The sequence below is a fragment of the Astyanax mexicanus genome, chromosome 4, assembly GCF_023375975.1.
Source record: "Astyanax mexicanus isolate ESR-SI-001 chromosome 4, AstMex3_surface, whole genome shotgun sequence".
Classification (NCBI taxonomy): Eukaryota; Metazoa; Chordata; class Actinopteri; order Characiformes; family Acestrorhamphidae; genus Astyanax; species Astyanax mexicanus.
The window spans coordinates 27161532-27183128 of record NC_064411.1 but is presented as its reverse complement, the minus strand read 5'-3'; the positions used below and the strand labels follow the sequence as shown (position 1 = coordinate 27183128).

Here is a 21597-nt window from a genome sequence, read left to right as displayed (position 1 = left end):
ATTTTCTCTTTATTAATTTTGAAAATCCATTTATATTCTAATTACTGATCTATTCATAGTAAGAGAAATGTGCACCAGAGCTGCTAAGAGCTGCTAAGGCTTCAGCATGCCACGGTATATTACCCCGCTATGCTAACAGCTACTAGCATACATGTCTTAGAGGACTAGGGGCTTCAGATCACGGTCATGCTGACACCTTCACTCACGCCAAAGTTGTCCCCTGGTGTGCATCATGTGCTGGGGGGGCTTATATCTCTGAGGGAAGAAGCAGGGGTCTCGAGTTTTATTTATATCTCGATGCTGAGCACATTCCCAAGCTGAAACATGATCTCCACCTGCTTCATTCTCTCTCTCTCTCTCTCTCTCTCTCTCTTCAGAAGAAACTAAACTTATCCCTCAGGCTCAGGCTCTCAGACTCTGAGTGGCGTCTCGTCCTTGTAAGTCGTGTTTGCGCCTTGTTCTCTGTGTGCTCTTCAGACTGATTAAAGAAAGGATATGTGGATGATATTCAGCTCTAAACTAAAATCTAATACGCTTTTAGGACTGATTTGCTTTACTAACAAGTGCAAGACTGCATGTGTTTCAGAAGCTGCAATTTATTAGATAGTTCTGCAATAGATTTTAGTCCAATGCAGAACTGTTAAAAAACTTTCTGGTGCATTTTTTTTTATTTGCATTTATGTTGGGCTTGTGGGTGGTGTGGCACAGTGGATAACACTACCCCTTGCCAGTGGGCTATGGCATCATGTGGGAGAGTGGTTCAATTCCAGGTCTGAGTGACTATACTGCTCTACACTAATAATAGTCCTTGGGCAAGACTCCCAACACTACATTGGCTCAACTCTGTAACAGAAATAACCTTGTAAGTCAATGTTATCAATTATTTTTAATGAAATTCTGATGAAAATTCATGAAAATTCTGATTTTCATGAAATTCTAATTCTGATGAAGTCTACCATAGATTTTAGATTTTATTACTAATTCAGAATTGAGCATTTCTAGTAGGAAGTATTAAACATTTGTGGTGCAAATTTCTGAATCTGATTTCTGACAATCTGTAACTTAATGCATGTTTTTTTTTATTAATCAACCAATCAACAATTGTTTTATTCATGCCTTCCATCACTACCTCCCGTGGCCTCAGCTCTTGTTCTAATGCATGTTTTTCTGCACCTCTCACCCTGTTGTCACCTCTTATCACTTCACAATGGCAGGAACAGCAAAACATTGGATTTAAATGTGCTTTAAATTACATTTAGATGTAGAATGTGTATTTGAGTGTGAATGCATTTTAATTATACATTTACAATTAATTAGTACTAACATTTGAAAATCAAAAAAAATTATTATTGACTTTATAGTCTATTATGTTGGATAAAAAAAACTACACTTTAGTTCTTTGTTTAGTAAAGTTTTGCAAATAGAAAATTTGATCCTAAATTTAGACCTCTTCTGGTGCAAATTTCTGATTTTGGTATTTGCAGCAGTAGTTTTTCATCCAACACTAAACTACACTTTAATACCCTGTCTAGGGACAAATCTGCTTCAGTGATTTATATTCAGGTTTTTGCAAATTTGTGCAGCAAATTTTTCATATTCAAAACTGAGCAAATACTTGTTGTAAAGTAACTTTAATTCTGGTAAATTCTAAAATACAGCTCTGGGTAAAAAAAAAGGGACCACTTAAAAAGGATGAGTTTCTTTGATTTTACCAAATTGAAGCAGTTCAGTTTGGTTTGATGGCTTGTGATCATCCATCTTCCTCTTGATTTTATTCCAGAGCTTTTCAATTTGGTAAAATCAAAGACACTCATCAGGAGGTGTGTCCACACTTTTGGCTGGTGCTGTATCTTAGAAAGTTAATAAACTGTATGGTAATTCCTGGTTGTTTGTGATTTTTTTCAGTGAATCAGTGTTTGATTGGAGATGTCTGGAGACGTGGGCATGGCGGGCAGCAGTAGGAGCTTGGCTATGTTCGGGTACGTGGAGTGCGGGCCCTGCATCGGGAAGAAGCAGAAGGCGGTAAAGTCCTGCCTGAACTGTCTGGATTCATACTGCCCGCTGCACCTGGACCTCCACGAGGAACTGCACGCCGGAAAGAGGCACAAAGTCATCAACGCCACGGGCTTCCTTCAGGACAAGATCTGCTCCCAGCACGACAAGCTGCTGGAGGTCTTCTGCTGCTCCGACCAGCAGTGCATCTGCCTCATGTGCACCATGGAGAACCACCGGGGACACGAGATCGTCTCCGCTGCAGCAGAGAGGACAGAGAAACAGGTGTGAAATCAAAATTACAGTAGCTGATTGCAGAGTGCATGAAAATACACTTTAGGGGTGCTGAGTGATCGCTGGTTTGAATCCCAGTCATGCAGCTTGCCATCAGCTGCCGGAGCCCTGAGAGAGCACAATTGGCCTTGCTCTTTCTGCATGGGTAGATGGTGTTCTTTTCCCACATCACTCCAACGGATGATGTCAATCAGCACAAGGTGTCTGTGAGCTGATGTATCAGAACTGAGTCGCTGTGCTTTCTTCCTAGTGTGCTGCATCAGCGGGAGAAAAAAGGGAGTGGCTGACTTCACATGTGTGGGAGGAGGCGTGTGCTAGTCTTCACCCTCCTAGTGTTGTGATGGGGGATATACAGCTGAATAGGTGGTACAAGTGGCCTAGCTAAATTCAGAGATACTCTATTTTACTCTATTCTATTGCACTACATTCTACTTTATTTTATTCTACTCTATTCTATTTTTCTCTATTTTATTGTATTTATTGTACTTTATTCTGCTATATTATACTCTATTTTACTTTATTCCATTCTACTCTAATTTATCCTACTCTATTTTACTCTATTCTATTATGTTCTGTTCTACTCTGTTCTATTCTAATCTTATGCTAAATTGCACATTAGAGACTCCAGTATTGATTATATTTCTGTACATTCTGTACATATGCTTTTATTTAAGAATGCCATGATGTTCATGTTCATTAGAGCTGCACAATATATTGTTTTGTCACAATGCAGCCATGCAATAGGCATAATGCCATATATGCAATAATATAAGGCAAATTGAAGTAAATTGTTACAACTTTTTCTGATTCATGCAAAAGAACAATTTTATCTGTTCTCATGATTCTTGACATGCAGTATCTACTAGTATCTATACAATTAATATGTACTGAACATAATACAGTTTACACCAATCTTGAGGATACATGTCTTTGTTAATATCATGACATGTTGAAAATTCTTTATTGTTAAATACTGCAAATAATACCGACCTGGACCAATTTCATTATGCATATTAAATTAAAATATTTTTTACAAACATTTTTACTACACTTAATTCCTAAAAATTGTGTCCATATAAAGTATATTCAATTCGATACATAGAGTACCAGTCAAAAGTTTGGACACACCTAGAATATTAAAGCAATTAAAGAAATTACAGAATAATTCTGCATATGTTGCTTTATAGCTTTACTATAGTCTTTAATATTAAATTTACAATGTAGAAACTCATAAAAAGACAAATGAAATGAGAAGAGGTGTGTTCAAACGTTTGACCGGTACTGTACATCAGCTTTTAACCACGATCTTCACAGGTTTATTTCTGTAGATATTGAGTTATAATATTAACTTGTCAAAATGTTCATTTTACATCATTTCTGATGCTTAACTAGGCAGACATTTAAGTTAAAGCAGTTTTTTCTCAGTAACATTTAACTTGAGAACGTTGAATCTAAGTGGAATGGTCTGTTCTGGAAAAGCCTGCAGGGTTATGACTGTTCTGGCAGGCGAGTATAAATAAAAGGCATCAATCATTATCGAGTTATCACCCATCACCAGGAAATAGAATATGGTAGTCCTGCTATTGGTAGTGATGCTATTACTGCACTGGAAACATACCTGACCGAGTTACCGTGATATGTATAGCATCTCCTTTTTTATAATCCAACATTTTGTTCATCCCTGCTGATAAAAACTGCCTTCCTGACCAGGTCAAGCGGGTTAATCAGCTCAGCTCAACTAAGCTCAGTTGACCAGCATGACTAAGCCCAGGTGACCAGCATGACTAAGCACAGTTGACCAGTATGACTAAGCTCAGTTAACCAACATGACTAAGCCCAGTTGACCAGCATGACTAAACTGGTTGATCAGCATGGCTAAGCCAGTTGGCTTTACCAAGCCAGTTAAACTGCATGGCTAAGCCCAGTTGATCAGCATGATCAAGCCCAGTTGAACGATATGACTAAAGCATGCGGCTAAGCCAGTTGACCAGCAAGACCAAAATGACTAAGCCGCTTGACCTGCATTACTAATCCAGTTGATCAGGATGGCTAAGCCAGTGGACCAGCATGAGAATACCAACTGACCAACATGGCTTTGCCAGCTGTCCACTATATCTAAGGCACTTGACCAGCATGACCAAGCTGGTTGAACAGAATGAATAAGCCAGTTGGCCAGCATGGCTAAGCCATATCCATATTAAGCCATGTTATCATCACTGCCCATATATTTTTTTGCTTACTTTTGCTTAGAACAAAGGATAAGAGACGGCAGATATCTGCATAACCAAGCTGGTTAATTAGCATGACTCAACCCAGTTGATGAACATGACTAAGCCTGTTGACTAATATGGCTAAGCCAGTTGACCAATATATGTAAAGTGCTTTACCAGTATGACTAAGCCCGGCAGACCAGCATGACAAAGCAACTTGACCTGCATTGCTAATCCATCTGCCCAACATGGCTAAGCCATTTGACCAGCATGACTAAGTCTCTTTATTAGCATGAACAAACCCAGTTGATCAGCATAGCTAAGCCAGTTGACCAACATGACCAAGCTGGTTGAGCAGCATACCTAAGCCCAGTTGACCAGCATGACTAAGCCAGTGGACCAGCATGAGAATACCAATTGACCAACATGGCTTTGCCAACTGTCCAATATATATAAGGCACTTGACCAGCATGACCAAGCTGGTTGAACAGAATGAATAAGCCAGTTGGCCAGCATGGCAAAGCCATATCTATATCAAGCAATGTTATCATCACTGCCCATAGATTTTTTTGGCTTACTTTTGCTTAGAACAAAGGATGAAAGAGGCAGATATCTTAAACACCATTTACTATTGTCTTTGTATGCCTCATTAAAATGTAATTTTAGGTCCAGATATTTTTATGAAGACTGAATAAATGAATGCATTTATAAATGAAGTTCTAAAGGTTAACAGGCTAAAGTTCTAAGTGCACTGGATGTCGGTGCCCCACACTGGCCTATACTAACGTCTATAGCTATTTCTGTCATACATGATGAGCATGCGTGTAATATTCACTCTGCTCAGCTGAATCGTGTTTATCTTACAGAGCCAGCTGGGAGAGCCGAAGAAGAAATCCATGCAGAGGATCATGGAGCGTCAAAAGGAGCTGGACGCTCTGCAGAGGGCTGTGGACAATCACAAGGTGAGTTCAGAGCAGAGCACTTTCTGGATTGTCTGTGATTCACCACCAGAAAGTTGAGTTTTGCTTTGGAGCTACAAACAATTTCATACAATGTATACAAATAAACATACATAGCAGCAGTGCAGTAGAATCCTGCAACAGTAAAAACTGTGGTTAAAACAAGCAACCTAAAAAAATAATTCACCCATATTATGCAAATGTGATATATAATCACATTTAATAATCATAAGTTTTTTTGTTTTTGCATTTTTGTCATACATTTTTCAGATTATCAAACAAACTTTAATATCCGACAAATAGAACCAGAGTAAATATAAAAAAAAGCACTTTTTAAATTATGATAAAGAACTAGAACTATCCAAACCAATCTAGCCCTGTGTGAAAAAGTGTTTGCCCCCCATAAATTAACTGTGATTAATCACACTTTCTGGAAAGCTGAGTTCAATTTTACCACTAACCACAACCAGGCCTGATTACAGCCAGACCTGTAACATCAAGAAATCATTTAAATAGAACCTGTCTGCAACATGAAGCAGATAAAAGATCTCAAAAAGTAACACATTATTATACCCCCATCTGAAGAAATTCAACAACAGATGATAAACAAAGTCATTGATCATCAATCAGTCTGAAAAAACACCACAATATAATTTCTTAAGCTTTGGGACTCCAGAGAACCACAGTGACAGTTCATTATTGTTCACTAATGGAGAAAACATGGAACACTGGTGAACCTTCCCAGGAGTGACCGGCCGACCAAAATTACTCAAAAAGGGCATGAAGAACTCATCCAGGAGATCACAAAACAACCCAGAACAACATTTAAAGAAGTGCAGGTCTCACTAACAGCCTCAGTTAAGATCAGTGTTGATGATTCAATAATAAGAAAGAGAGACTGGGTGAAAATGATCTCCATGAGAGAATCCAAGATAAAAAATACTGCTGACCAAAAACAACACAACCACCCGATTCACATTTACCAACAAACATCCTGATGATCTCCAGAACTTTGAGTAAATATTCTTTAGACTGGTGTGATAAAAGTGGAACTTTTTGGAAGCTGTGTTTCCTGTTACATCTGACGTAAAGCTAATACATAATTTAAGAAAAAGAACATCATACTGAATGTAAAACATGGTGGTGGTAGTGTGTGTGATGGTCTGGGGCTGCTGGATAACTTGCTGTAACAGATGGAAGCAGGAATTCTGCTGTTTACCAGACAATCCTGTGTGTGTGATTTACAGAGGTGTGCACAGTCAGCCCTGGCGGAGACGGATAAGATCTTTAACGAGATGATCCGTGCTATCGAGAGCAGACGCTCTGAGGTGCAGGATCTGATCAAGGCTCAGGAGAAGTTGGCGGTGAGCCGGGCTGAAGTCTTCCTGAAGCAGCTGGAGGAGGAGATCGCTGACCTGAGGAAGAGAGATGAGGAACTGCAGCAGCTGTCACTCACCGACGACCATATCCACTTCCTGCAGGTACGTCCATTAGCACTGCAGCAGAGTTCCAAAAGTCATGGGAGAGCAGTGCGGCTTGGGAACTCCTATCTCTGTATAATTTGTGAGGTGTTATCTTGTGAGGGAAGTTGAATACTGGCCAGTGTGCTCATGGCAAGGCGAGGTGAGTGGTGATTATTCAATATCCTTGAAAGTAGCAAAAAGCCTGGAGAGTAGAGACATTTACAGCTCAGGAAAAAATTAAGAGACCACTTCAGTTTCTGAATCAGTTTCTCTGATTTTGCTATTTATAGGTTTATATTTGAGTAAAATGAACATTGTTGTTTTATTCTATAAACTACAGACAACATTTCTCCCAAATTCCAAATAAAAATATTGTCATTTAGAGCATTTATTTGCAGAAAATGAGAAATGGCTGAAATTACAAAAAAGATGCAGAGCTTTCAGACCTCAAATAATGCAAAGAAAACAAGTTCATATTAATTAAGTTTTACGATTTCAGAAATCAATATTTGGTGGAATAACCCTGGTTCTCCTCCACCAGACTTACACACTGCTTTTGGATAACGTTATACCTTTACTCCTGGTGCAAAAATTCAAGCAGTTCAGTTTGGTTTGATGGCTTGTGGTCATCCATCTTATTCTTGATTATATTCCAGAGGTTTTAAATTTTTAAGTATCTTATTTTTTTCCCCAAAGCTGTATATATATACATACGTGTATATATATACGTATATATATATATATATATATATATATATATATATATATATATTGTTTATTATTGCACAAAAGTCATTTTTATATGTTTGTTTGTTTTTAGCGTTATGTGTATCTCAGTGCCCCCCCTGGCTCGTCCGATTTGCCCACCATCACGGTGAGCTCTGTCATCTCGTTTGACGACGTGTCTAAATCTATAAGTGAGCTGAAGAGGCGTCTGGATGACTTCTGGAAAGAGGACATTGAGAAGATAACTAACAGAGGTAATGTTTCAAACTGTTTCTGTATTTTAACTGACAGTCAAGCACTGTACAATTTTTTTTGGTGTTATAATGGCATTTTGTTGTTTTCACAGTGAAACAAATCCAGATCCTCACACCTATGACAAGAGACGAGGTCCTGCAGTGTAAGTTACAATACTCACACATTTACACACACACACACACACACACATTTATACAACCCCAAATCAATGAGTTGGTACAGAAGCAGCATCCACTTTTCTACTGGAATCTTGGATGGACACGTTGGAAATGTTATAGAATGTTTTTGGAAGAAATGGATGTTGTTAGCTCTGGACCTTTGACAAAGACCATCCAGACTGTTATCAGCTACTAGTCGAAAAGCCAGGGCCTGGCATGGTATAGACAACTTCTACTTACACTTCTGTGATGCAGCTTTAATGCAGAAATATATTGAGATCTTTCCAGAGATGTGTAAGCATTTTTCATCAAGACAATGCCAAACCACTTTCTGCAAACATTACAAAGAATTTGCTAAGGAAGAACAGGTTGTGAATACTGGACTGGCCTGCCTGCAGTCTTGACTTGCCCTCAATAGAAAATTTGTGTAGAGAAATTTGTAATGAAATATATAACGACCCCATACTATTTCAAATCTTAAGATGGGTTTTTACGAAGAATAGGGAAAAAAACACCTGAAAAACGTCATTAGCTGGTATTCTCAGTGCCAAAAAGTAAGGTATTTTAAATGTTGCAAGATAAATGACAACATTACAAAGTGGTAAAGGATTTACTGTCCCAAAATTTGTTGCAGGTTCAAGATATGTATGTGTAATAAGATGCCCATATGAGGCATGTATGGTAGCCCAACTCTAAAAACCGAACAACATTGGATTAACATCAAGCTTCAATGCCAAAAGAGCCCCATCTATTTTACATCAATTTTTTTGTCTTCCCGTCTACAGTGTCCCACCAATTTCAACAGTTCTTAGTAGTTATTCTACTATATCATGATAAGGTGTTATGAATGAAGTGACTGACCGAGAGCCTTGGCTGGAACAGACCAGCGTCTGTATTACATGGTGTAGCTGAGCTGAGTTGTATTCGAGCTGTCAGGCTGTAACTGGCTAGTTACTCATACTATCATTGATCACATGGTGTTATAATGCTACTGGCCACCAGTGCCCACACCAAAAAACTCCAGCAAATCAACAACACATTTAATACTATTAATCTATTAAAAGTTATAAGTGATAAGTAACTTAAGTATTGTTGATTTTCAGGAGATGTTGGTTGCATTAACAGATGTTGTGATGATGTCAGTGTAAAATAGCCAGCTTTATCTACTGATGTATTTTTTTACTCCCTCTAGATTTCCGTGATCTAAACCTGGACACCAACACAGCCTACCGTCGCCTCGCTCTCTCCAACTCTAACAAAACTGTGGCCAACAATGACCGGGACCTGACCTACCCAGACCACCCGGAGCGTTTCGACTGGCCGCAGGTGCTGTGCAAGGAAGTAGTGTCTGATCGAGCCTACTGGGAGGTGGATTGGGCCGGCACCAACGGCGTCAACATCGCCGTGTCCTACAAGAGCATTCCCAGGAAGGGCGGCAGGAACGAGTGCTGGTTCGGCTGCAGCGAGCAGTCCTGGAGGCTGTACTGCTCGCCCTTCAGGTACGCCTTCAGACACCACAGCAAGGAAACCTACATCCCCAAAACCAACCAGTCCTCCAGGATAGGGGTGTACGTGGATTACAGCGCCGGAACTCTGTCCTTCTACAGCATCGCTGACAAGATGATCCTCCTCTACAAAGTGCAGGCCGAGTTCACCGAGCCCTTGTACGCCGGATTTACTGTGTGGCCTGGGTCCAAACTCACCCTGTGTCCACCTGCTAAAGTATAGATTACTGTGTGTGCTTCACATTTACCTATATATAAAAAATCTTGCATAGAGACAGAGAAGGTTGTTGGTCATTGTAAGGAAACCATGCCACACATGGGGGAAATCATTATGCTAAATTTGAATAGAAGTCAAGAAGGAAATTGTGTCTCTTTGTGTCTTTAAACAGCTTCAACATAAAATATCAACAACAGCTAAGCTAAACTAACCAGAAGATGACTGGAAAGTAGTGAGTAATAGATTTCAGAGGTGGAAACAAAGATGTAAAAAGTATTGGCATTCATTACTCAGGTAGAAGTATAGATACATTTCTGCTTCTTAACACCATGGTATACTTAATTTTAAACAGGAAAAGCTGTTTAGTTATAAGCCTTTTACAAACTAAATAAGAACAAACTAACACAAGGAAAAGGAACGGCAGAAGCTGTCTTGTTTTCCCCCAGGGTGTGGGCGTGGCCTAAATGCACTCTGTCTCTATATTAGTAATAGAAGTATACCCAGAAAGATGTATAGTAGTTCTGTCACTTGTATCTGAATATTATTGTTTCCTTGACCTTAATTTTAACCTGTGGAATGTTTATTGGGCAGTTATTAGTCATAGTGTGTTGTGTGTCATCATGTAGAGAATAAGGGGTAATAAGGTATTAAGGGGTTAATTTCTTTTTATTATTATTTATATGAATACTAGAAAATACATCATTGGCCTGGTTCTTTCCTGGACATGGATTAACCTCCCTTCGTTGTCATATGACGACATTGCATTTCTGCTTCTTAACACCATGGTATACTTAATTTTAAGTATGTGATGTAAATGTAATGTCGTCATATGTGGTCACATGACAACATGGTCACATAACAACATTACACTCAATCGATTGAAAGCAAGACGGTGGGAATCCCACTCCAAGGTTTCTACAGCCAGTCCAGACAGAAACATGGGCCAGGTAAAAATTCAATCATCAAATCTTATGTTTGCAACTAGTTTATTTATGTACAATAATATCACTAGTCTTATATAGGTTGCCTTTTTTTTAACAAATCTTTGCAATAATAGGAAGTAAAATGTATGTCCCATATGAGGACATTGTTTTTTGCAAAAATGACTTCCTGTACAAATACAAAGTTTAGTTTTTATACTTGTTAGGTTCCACTAATCCTAAATATGTAGCAGAAATAAAAAATGCACACCAAGCAAAAGTCCGGGTCTTAGGAGGTTAAATTATAGTCCTGAACTAGATAGCATTCTAAATGGAGATTTTTTTTTGTATTAAAAATAACACAAAGGGAAAGCTGAACACCAGATTTATATACTGACATGCATTACAATAGTCATGGGACAGGAACTACTATCATGTCCCCTGACTTCCCCTGTCCAGTGGAAGCTGCTTGTCTGTTCACATGGACAATTCTAGCCAGACACTGCTCATCACCATCATTACCATCTACTGCACCTTTACAAAGGGAATTAATGATATGTTTTAAACTGCAGAATTGTTTGCACATCCCGTTGTCCTTGTATAATGAACAAATGCCAAATAATTAAACTGTGTGAAGTGGGTATAGACATTTCTTCTTAAGGATAGTTGGTGAATAAGACCTAATCTAACAAAGTAGAAATCTCTTTAAATTAAATCTGAAGCTTGATGGACAGCAAGTGTTGGGGATGTAAAAGGAGCAGCTGTAATAATGTAAAAACTAACCTACAGTCAAGTTTCTCAAGACTCTTGAGCTTATAAAACTTTTTCTGGTAGTTTAAAACACTATTATATAGGTTGATTAATGTATTATAAAAAAAAACACAGAGGAAGATTGTTCTGAGATATTTGTCAATAATTAAAAAAAATTAAAATGCTATGTAGAAATTAAAGCATGAGAACAGTTTGGACCATTCGAAATGCAGAAAACGATGTTTGTACAAGCTGGATATGCAGTATGACTGTACTTCTATTTGTACCGTGGATTGTACGACAATTAAAGAAATAAATAAATAAATAAATAAAATCTTTATGATCCAGAGAATGCAGTATGTGTTCCTTCTTCTGTTACACAGGCCGGACACACGACAGACACACGCAGATACCAAACACACAGTGTATTTATAAAGGAGCTAGGCTTACAGGAGTAGTATGGGACAGGCAGGGTCAGTAACAATATGGCAGAAAATATAAACAACATACCAGAGTGTAGTCAGATAACATAGACTCATACATGGTTAATCCAGTAGATAAAGAGCAAAGGCAAAAGAGTGGTCAAAATATTAAGATGGTTTAGCAACAAAAACAAACAATAAAGTAGGAAAAAGCAAAAATCTGTACTCAGAAACAAAAAAAAAGTCGGTAACAAAGGCAATAAACATAGGAAACACATTGTAGAACAGCTAAATAACTAGATTCAATACTCGTCAAGAAACACAGCAAACAGAGGGGTATTTATATAAGACAGACCAGGTGTAAACAATTAGTAACTGGAAGAGCAGAATAGCATCATATGATCAGTCAGTGAGTGTGAGTGCAAGCCCCAGACCATCACACTACCACCACCATGTTTTACATTCAGTATGATGTTCTTTTTGGTCAGTCTCGTATTATTAAAATATTAACACTGACTTTAACTGAGGCAAGTGAGACCCGCAGTTCTTTTAATGTTGTTCTGGGTTCTTTTGTGACCTCCTGGATGAGTTGTTCATGCCCTTTTCAAATAATTTTGGTCGACCAGCCACTCCTGAGAAGTAAAATCAAAGGAAATCTGTAAGGGGGCAAATACTTTATGAATTTAAAATATAATACCATATAAAATATCTGCACATGTCCATAGGATGTATACGTGATAATAATATATCTACTATCAGATAACACCTCTCTTGAAATAGGGACATACAGAATATGTCACATATTGCATTTTTGTGTGAGTATGCATAAAGTGAGCTGTACCCTGCAGTGTAGGTCTCAGAGCTTTACTGCACAGATTGTGGTGAGCGGTTGGGTGGTGGTTGAACACTATTGCTGAATGTAGCGCTGTGTTGGTTAAATGATGCTGTGAGGTCATTGTTGCTGTGTATAGATCAAAAGCTTCTATAATCCCTCAGCTGCACCACTAAAACCTCCACGCTCATCTGCCTTGGCCTCGTAATCTAGACCGCTGTGTGTGTGTATGTTGGTAAATGCCACCTGCTAGATGGTTCTATTTTGGTGCTTTGTTTAGCCCTGCCCTAAAAACCCAACCCAAAGCCAGATGAGATCCAGACATGCAGAACAGCTGCAGCACATGCACACCAGGGCTGCACCATGCATCGCTCCTTTATACTACCAATAGAGGAGGACTGTCTTAAGCAGACAACCATGAACCTATTGGCTTAATAGAGAGCTATGAAGTCCCCCAGCATTGAGATAAGGAGCGGTGGAACTGTGTTCTCTAGAATGATGGAGCTCCAATACTTTTGAACAGAATGCTTTAAAATCTTGTGGCAAGCTTTCCCTGGAGAATAGAGACAGTTACTCCAACAAAAAAAAAACTTTCAAAAGAAATAATGAAGGAGCAGGTTCTCTATAGGTTTGTCCACATAGTGTATCAAATACACACATTTAAACCTACCAGAATTACTTTGGGACACAACAATTGCTCTGTCATCATGAACCAAACTGTGGTTAGATTTATCAGTTTTACACACCCTCTGAAACTATTCCAAATCATGATACTACCACCACCATGTTTCACAGATAGGATAAGGTTTTTTTTTTTGCTGGACTGCAGTGTTCTCCTTTCTCCAAACATCTAATTTAAACCAAAAATATCTGTTTTGGTCCCATCCATCCAAAGGAAATGGTTCCAGTTGCCTTCTGGCTCCTCTATGTAATATATAGTTAACTGCAGATGAGCAGCAATGCTTTTTTTGAAGAGCAGCAGTGTTTTTTTTTTTACCTTGCAGCCCTGCCATGCTCACCACTGTAGGTCATTGATTTCCTGACGGTGTTCTCATGACCATTAACATTATCCAGTGTGAGAAAACCTTTGGTTGTTTTGAAGTTACATTGGGTTCTCTTGTGACCTTGTGAATAACACTCTTGGCATGATCTCTATTGGAGGACACACCTGGTGGGGGTAAGGGGTGGTATTTGTCAGAAATAGATAAATGCTTATCTATTTATGTACTTCTGATGACTTCTATGAAATTATGAAGTTTTAGCTCAAATTGTTGCATAAGTATGGAAAATTCTAAAGGGTTCACAAAGATCCAAGCACCACTTCATGCTTTATTTGCTATTTGTGCAGAGTGTGTCATTACATACCACCACCTCCAGATGGACACAGACAGCCAGTCCCAGTCTCCACTCTGATATCTCTTGTCCACCAACAAATGCTACGTTTACATTACAAGCATTGTTCAACAAATCATTCACAGAAATCTTAACAATTATTAGTCCAAAGGGGGCTACACTATTTATACTCTTTAAGAATTACTCATATATCCTGTATGCAAAGTCTTGCTTCTCTTAACCTGTTCTTTCTTTTGATCAGTTCAGACCTGATCAGTTCAGTTCTCTCCACATTTCCTCTCTCTCCAGCTTTACCCTCTCTTCTACACATCTATACTTTAGACAAACTCTAACCCTACCATTGAACTATATAAATACATCTATTTTGCAGCATTCTCTTTCTCTTTATACTTTTCTCACACTTGTTTAAACATTGTCACACTATTGAATAAGTTGCTGTATAGTTGCTCAAACATATACAATTACAGTGGGAAACACATAAAACAGAAAAAAAATATTTGGATTTGCCTGAAATCCCTGTATTTACTAAGGACATGCTGTCTTACTTTGGTCTTACTTTTATGCATATTCTAGAGCTTTCTCTGCTTTAAAGGCACTTTAATAAATATAAGTGGTGGTATAATGTGTCTAATACACTGCTGGATTTCCATAATGATTGATTTATGGTCCATACAGGCCTAAAATATTTTAACAGGTAAACTCAGTAAAGGATTGTTTATTAGCTGATCAGTTCAATCCTGTGGAAAACATGCAATTTTTAATGGTAGTGACCAGGGTTAAGAAACTGCTTTTATACTACCAGCATAAAGTATTGTAAAAAAATTCTGGCTATCCACACAGATTTTATTTTCCAGCAGGACTTGGCACACTGCCCACACTGCTAAAAAGTACCAATTGGACTTGGACAATTTTTTTTTGAGACAATGATTTTTGAGTTTTTCCATTGCCTGTAAGCCATAATCAACAATAAAAAAAAATAAACGCTTAAAATAGATCACTCTGTGTGTGATACATTTATATAATGTATAAGTTTCACATTTTGAACTGAAATACTGAAATAAAGTAACTTTTCACTGATATCCAAATGAATTTCTTTCTGAATTCTTCTGAAATAAGTCAGTTCCTCTAAAAAAAAAAAAATCAGTGACTCAGGTTGAATCACAGTGTTGAAACAGTTGTCCCTGAGACTGACTGTCCTTTAGTTTGCTGTAAACAAAGACAGTGTTGATCTCATCTTTTCCCCGGTGTGTGTCTTTACACAACACCACCACCAGATGGGCACAGCCAGCCATTCCCTGGTCTCAGTGCTCCTCCACTCTGAGCGGTTCTTCCAGTTCCCAAACCCCAAACAGGTGGTCACACACTCTCTCACACACACATACACACACGTATCAAAGGGTCAGTGTGTGCTGGGATGGCACGGCGGGATCTGTAGCGCTGTTTAAAGCCCTTTCCTGTCTGAATAACTCTACCTTTGGATGTATGAAGAGTCTGAGCCCGAGCAGATTAATGATCCGCACACCGGAGCCCTGAGTTTCCCTCTTGGATTCGGGACGGTCTGGGAGAAGAAGCCAAAGTATGAAAGTGACGGTGTGTTTCGGCAGGACTCGGGTGGTGGTACCGTGCGGAGATGGGAATATTAAAGTCCACACGCTCATCCAGCAGGCCACCATGAGGTACAGGAAAGCCATAGCCAAGGTGAGTCCAGCGGCGAGCTTCAAAAACCTTCGTGGCGTTTCGCTGGAAACACTGGAGACGCATTGAGCCGGAGGAGCTGCCAATATGGCGGTATTGAGGGAAACGGGCAAACGGGGGAAGGGACTGGCAAAACCGGCTCGTTTCTACCTTAAATATGGGTGTGTGTTTGGTTTTAGAGTGTTGGGTCACTTGAAAATCATTTCAGATTATTTGTGAGTCCGTTTTTGGGCGAAGTACTTAAAGAAAGCACGAGAGAAACTTGCCAAGTTGGCGACTTCCTCGAATTGTCCGTTCCACCTTAAATGTGCAGCAGTTACACGCTGGAGCCCGACGGGACAATTCGAGCAGCAAAGGAGCGAATAAGGAGAGAACTTCAATTTGTTACAAATATAAAACTTAAGTAAAACAACAGGCGTGTTTAAAAAGTTAAACCATGTATTTAAAGCACTCAAAAACTGAATAATTTTAGCAGGACAGCATCCACAGATAAGCTAGGTTAGCTTAAACATCTATTTTAAAGGGTTTATCTAGATATAACTGTGATTTATATTCTTGAAAATACACATGTTGCAGATCTGCAGTACCACAAACTCTCATTGAACTGCAATAAGACTTTAAGGTACTAAATAAAAGGAAGAAAAAACGAAATCTTAGGACAAGAACTAAGTTAACATAGCTTGGTTAGTTAAATTAGTAACTACAAATGTGCTCCAGACTTTAGTCGAGTCTATAGCTAGTTAACCTAAATATCATGGAAGCCTGTAAAGTTAGCTAAGAAGTCCTGTGTTTGTGTTTACTCCTCACTATTAAGATTATTATTAAGGGGTTCCAGCATGTAACTGCTGCAAGTTTAAGGTGGAACGGACAATTCGAGCAAAAATGAGCGAATAAGAAGAAAACTTCAATTTGTTACAATGATAAAACTTCAGTGAAACAGCAGACGTGTGTATAAGTTAAACTACGAGCTCCAGAAGCGTTTACACCTTTTTAAACTACTATACAGACCTTTTCTAGACAGGTATCTTAGGTAGTTTAGCTTTCTTGCATGCTAACTCGCCAACAACAAAGTGAGGGAAAATTTCCCAGCTTTCCTGCAGCAGCCCCCGGGCACTGTTGTGGCAACGCTGCTAGCTAACTAGCGTTAGCTAATTTAAGGACGCTATTCCAGATTGAGGTCTGCTATAAGAGTCTGTAATTTAACTAACAACTACTTTAAACAGACTGTACAGTCTGGGCATTGTTTCCCCGCGTGTCAGCACTGTAATAAGCCGTAATTGTGGGAGTTTGCACAGTCCGTCTGGCAGTGAGGCGCTTTGTTTCAGTCCAAATGAGCCCGTTACACTCATTAGAAAGCCCGGCTAACTAAGTTAGCTTAGCTAGCCTAGCCTAGCAGTGAGGAGTAAACACAAAACACCGGGCTTCTTCCAGACTTCCAGGCTATTTATACACTCGAATATTTAGCTCATTTGTGGTCATTTCCCTCTAATTAAAGCCTGTGGCACATTTTGACGAGTTTAACTAGCTTAGGGTTACCTTCTTTTAGTACCTCCATGTCTTCTTCCTGACCCTTGAGAGAGTTTGTGGGGCTGCAGACCTGCAAACTGTGTGTTTCCAAAAGTATAAATTACAGTTAACTACAGCTAACAGAAAGATAAATCACATTTTGCAACAGGTGTGTAACTAGCTGTATTTGGACTACTTTTGGACCAGGTTTTCCTCCACCACAGATGATTAGGTAGGTCTAACTAGCAACTAATTGCTTCCTTGCTGAAATGATTCACAAGTTAAGGACATGTTTGAGTTTTTCAGTGTTTTAAGTGCATATTTTAACTTTTACTGAAGTTTTATAACAGTAACAAAATGAAGTTCTCTCATTCTCTCATTATTCCCTCCATTCTTGCTCAAATTGTCTGTTCCATCTTAAATGTGCAGCAGTTACATGCTAGATCCCTATTAGAAAGCCTGGATAACTAGCTAGATATATTAGGCTAAGATAACTAGTTAACTATCTATTAAACATTGAGGAGTAAACACAAACACATGGCTCCCTTCAGACTTCCAGGCTATTTGTAGACTCGAATGTGTAGCTTTTTTGTGGTCATATCCTTCTAACTAAAGTCTGTGGCACATTTGGACAAGTTTAACTAGCTAAGATTTCCTAAGGTTTACCTTCTTTTGGTACCTTCTTTTTGCAGCTGTAGTTGGTCTACTGATTGGGTAGGTCTAGCTAGTTAACTAACCGTTTCCCTGCTGAATTATTCACAAATTAAGTATACATTTGAGTTTTTGAGTGTTTTAAGTTCATATTTAAACTTTTACTGAAGTTTTATAACTTTATCAAAATAAAGTGTTCTCTTTATTTGCTCTTTTCTTGGTCGAATTGTCAGTTCCACCTTAAATGTGCAGTAGTTACATGCTGGATCCCCAATAGAAAGCCTGGATAACTATCTAGATAAATTAGGCTAAACTAACCCGTTAGCTAACTTACTATCTAACAGTGAGGAGTAAACAAAAACACAGGGCTTTATCCACACTTCCAGGCTATTTATAGACTTGAATATTTGGCTTATTTGTGGTCATATCCCTCTGACTAAAGGAGCATTGTTGGACTAGGTTAACTAGCTAAGATTTCCTAAGGTTTACCTTCTTTCAGTAGCTCCGAATCTTCTTTCAGACCCATCAGAGAGTTTGTGGTGCTATAGGCCTGCGAACTGTTTCCAAAGGTATTAATTATAGTTCCACCTTAAATGTGCAGCAGTTACATGGTGGATCCCTATTAGAAAGCCTGGATTCTAATACATACAACAGTTAACATTATAATAAATTGTGGACATTTCTAGCTAACTTTATGGACTAAGCAACTATGCAATATTTATAGTCGATTTCCTCTATTAAGACTAAGCTTTATATTATTGTAAAAATCTTACCAATTCTGTACAAGTCCTAACTCGTGGAGGTTTATTGACTGTAGTCTAGTTTTGCAAAGCTATTAAATATAAATAAATTACCTTGTGTCACTATTATCTATCTTACAGAAATGCATTTTGTGGTTATCACAGGAAGACATAAGATAAGATAATTAACTTCATACACAACTTTTCCCCACAAAGCATCCTGGAGCACTGTTCCCATCACCAGTACCCATTAAATCTTGAGAAACATATCAAACCACTTTGACTATCATAAACCAACTTGGACAATCTGAAACCAGCTACCAGCACACCTGACAAAATGTATTTCTAATGTGATGAAAAATATTGTCAATATAGCTGAAGAGCTTTAGTAACAGTTTAAGCTCTAAAATAAGTTGGTAGCAAGTTTGAAGCAGCTTTTTTTCTCATCACAGATAACTTCAAGCTAGAGTTAGAGTACAAGAAAACTGAACTGGTTAGTAGTGGTGGACAGTACCTAAGTAAATGTACATTACTGTACTTAAATAGTTTTTTTTCAATTTTTACTTTACTGAAGCACTTAAACTCAACTGCTTTTCAAACTCAAATATCTTGCGCTTTTCTCCACTGCATTATACAGCATCTAAATTAAAAGTTATTACTTTGGTCTATATTTGTATCAAAAGAAACAACATATACTTTGGAATTAATTTGTTTTGCTGTGTTGATCATAAAGCATGTGGTTAAGCATCTGTGTGACAGCATAACATTTTTGGAGGGAAATTGTCAGATGTTGATGGAACACAGCCTAATTCCATCTAACAGCAAGACTCAAAGCTCCAAGGTGAATTTAGGCCTAAAGCAAGACACAGAAATCATCTGAGTAGATCCACTCCCTCCAGATTAACATAGAAAATATGAATGTGAAAGTGTCTAAAGCATAAGTCTTCATACGTAAAATTGACCTTTATCTTCAGTGATGTTGTAATTAAGCTAGATCATTCTTTGTCAGCCAGTATGTATAACAAGTCAGCTTCAGTATATTCATTATTTAAAGCCAGCTTGTCTGTTGTAATTACAGGCTGCATTTTTTTGCAGGGCAGTGATGAGTGTGCTGTGTAACATTCTTGTCCTTTTTTTTTGAGCTGCTGGTGAAAAGCTTTATTTCATGAAATCTCATCAAATGAATGAACTGAGTGTCATGATGATTGTCGTTATAATGGAAAGGTCTGTTCCGGCTTTCACAGGATGGCTTTAAAACATATTTACAAACTGCATGGCCTCCGGGCTCAGGTAACTCTGAGGTTACACAACAGTTTCTGGTATACCAGCCCTGCAGCTTTGTGTGTGATTGGCTGAGCTGACGAGCAGGATTGTAGATGGACCTCATGTTTTCCAGAATGCTCAGTGTTGTGAAAGTAGAGTTGATTTGAGTTATGTGTGTTAGCAGCAGGTCAGCTATGGTAGACTATAACACTGGGTGATATGGTCTCATATCAGTATCACAATTTATTGAATGTTTGACTAAGGGTGGGTGATATGGCTCTATTATAATATTATACTGCAACAAAATAAATGTAAAATGTGAAAAAAGTAGCTTTACAAAATCAAGTAAGATTTTGCATAAAATAAAAACGGTATCAATATCCCCAATCGAATCATTTGATCGGAAATCGGGTCCAATCATGTAATTTTCAAAGGGTGTAAAAGGTCCGGATCACTGATGTATTACTTACATTCAGGCTTCATTTTCCTGAAACTGATGAAACATTATTAAACATGCTCTCTATGTCTCTCTCTCTTTCTCCATCTCTCTCTTCCTCTCTTTCTGTGGAATATGGAGCTACACTAGCATGTATTGTCTCCATTAAAGCCCTCTGTTAATCTCAGTAACTCAGCACATTCAAATATTATCATTACAAAGGCATTAAAACTACCCTGAGATATTATAACACAGTAAAAAAAAAAAAAAAAACTCCCACTGCCATGCATTTTTTTTATTTTATTGGCTCATGGTATATTGTGTAAGATAAGATATATAACCTTAGATACCCCTATATTCAATCTCAGTTAGGAAGAATTATTAGTAATTTATTGAACAACATTTTTCTTGAGTACAAGCTGCACTAGTTTTGTCCAAATATTAGTAGACAAAATCCAATTATTGAATTGAGCAAAATTACATTAATTAGAGACTTGGAATGTAGGTTTTGATTAGTTTTGGATTGATTGTCCAGTCCTTGACTGTTAAATATATGTTTGGTTTTTATTAGAATTATTGTAATGAATGAATTTCAGTGTGTCTCTTTTAAATACAATTTGTTTGGGTTCTTTAACAGCACAGAACCTCCAATGCCTTTATAGTCTATACTCTAACCATATCAGTAGTGGTTACAGTATAATGAGTAACAGTATGATGCATCACAGTTTGTTTAAGTGCAATTAGGGATGCATAATATTATAATGGGTCATTTTTTTGGTTTTTCCTGTAGCGACCAATAATTATAAATGTGCTTGATTAGAGCTATCAAATGTCAATATTAGTCCTGTATATCAGATATCAGTAGCGTGGGAGTATGTATTGTCGTTGGTAGGTGTGTGAAACTGTATCAGCTCTTTTGAGTGAGTGTTAGCTACTTCTGTATGTGTGTGTTCTGTACTGAGAGATTCAGTCAGGAAGTATAGTGTGTCTTTCTGTGGTCTTAGATCCATATGAATGTGTGTGTGTGTGAGAGAGAGTACGTGTACTGGTGTCCTGCCATGTCCTTGGTGCTGTTAGCTTACTGTCATTCCATTCATAGCGCACTTTCTCCCTCACACTACTGCTCTGTTCTTTTCCTTACTAAAAGGACAAGTACTCATATTAGTGCATAGTTAACATGGATTTGTTGGCAGTATTGTCATAGGAAACAACATAAAAAATGAGCAGCAGTTTTAAAGAACCTGTATGCA

At 38.2% G+C, this 21597-nt stretch overlaps 2 protein-coding genes across 4 annotated transcripts in view; both read left to right on the top strand.

Moving 5' to 3' along the window:
• The first annotated feature begins 359 nt into the window (after positions 1 to 359).
• Positions 360 to 11805, top strand: LOC103028464 (tripartite motif-containing protein 16). Of its 2 annotated transcripts, none has more exons than XM_007230659.4 (7): positions 360 to 437; positions 1906 to 2277; positions 5363 to 5458; positions 6703 to 6936; positions 7739 to 7898; positions 7991 to 8041; positions 9250 to 11805. In XM_007230659.4, the coding sequence occupies exons 2-7, from the start codon at positions 1927 to 1929 to the stop codon at positions 9783 to 9785; spliced, it is 1428 nt and encodes a 475-aa protein (XP_007230721.3). In that variant the 5' UTR covers positions 360 to 437; positions 1906 to 1926; the 3' UTR covers positions 9786 to 11805. The 2 variants fall into 2 exon arrangements, with proteins under 2 accessions (XP_007230721.3, XP_022535031.2); XM_022679310.2 differs by lacking the exon at positions 360 to 437 and adding an exon at positions 694 to 862.
• A 3821-nt stretch (positions 11806 to 15626) lies between these two features.
• pard3ab (par-3 family cell polarity regulator alpha, b) overlaps positions 15627 to 21597 on the top strand; it is a 228054-nt gene continuing 222083 nt past the window's right edge. For both annotated transcript variants that reach the window (XM_049478959.1, XM_049478958.1), the window contains exon 1: positions 15627 to 15754. In XM_049478959.1, the coding sequence (XP_049334916.1) occupies positions 15635 to 15754 (120 nt within the window). In that variant the 5' untranslated portion in view covers positions 15627 to 15634. The remainder of the gene's footprint in view (positions 15755 to 21597) is intronic.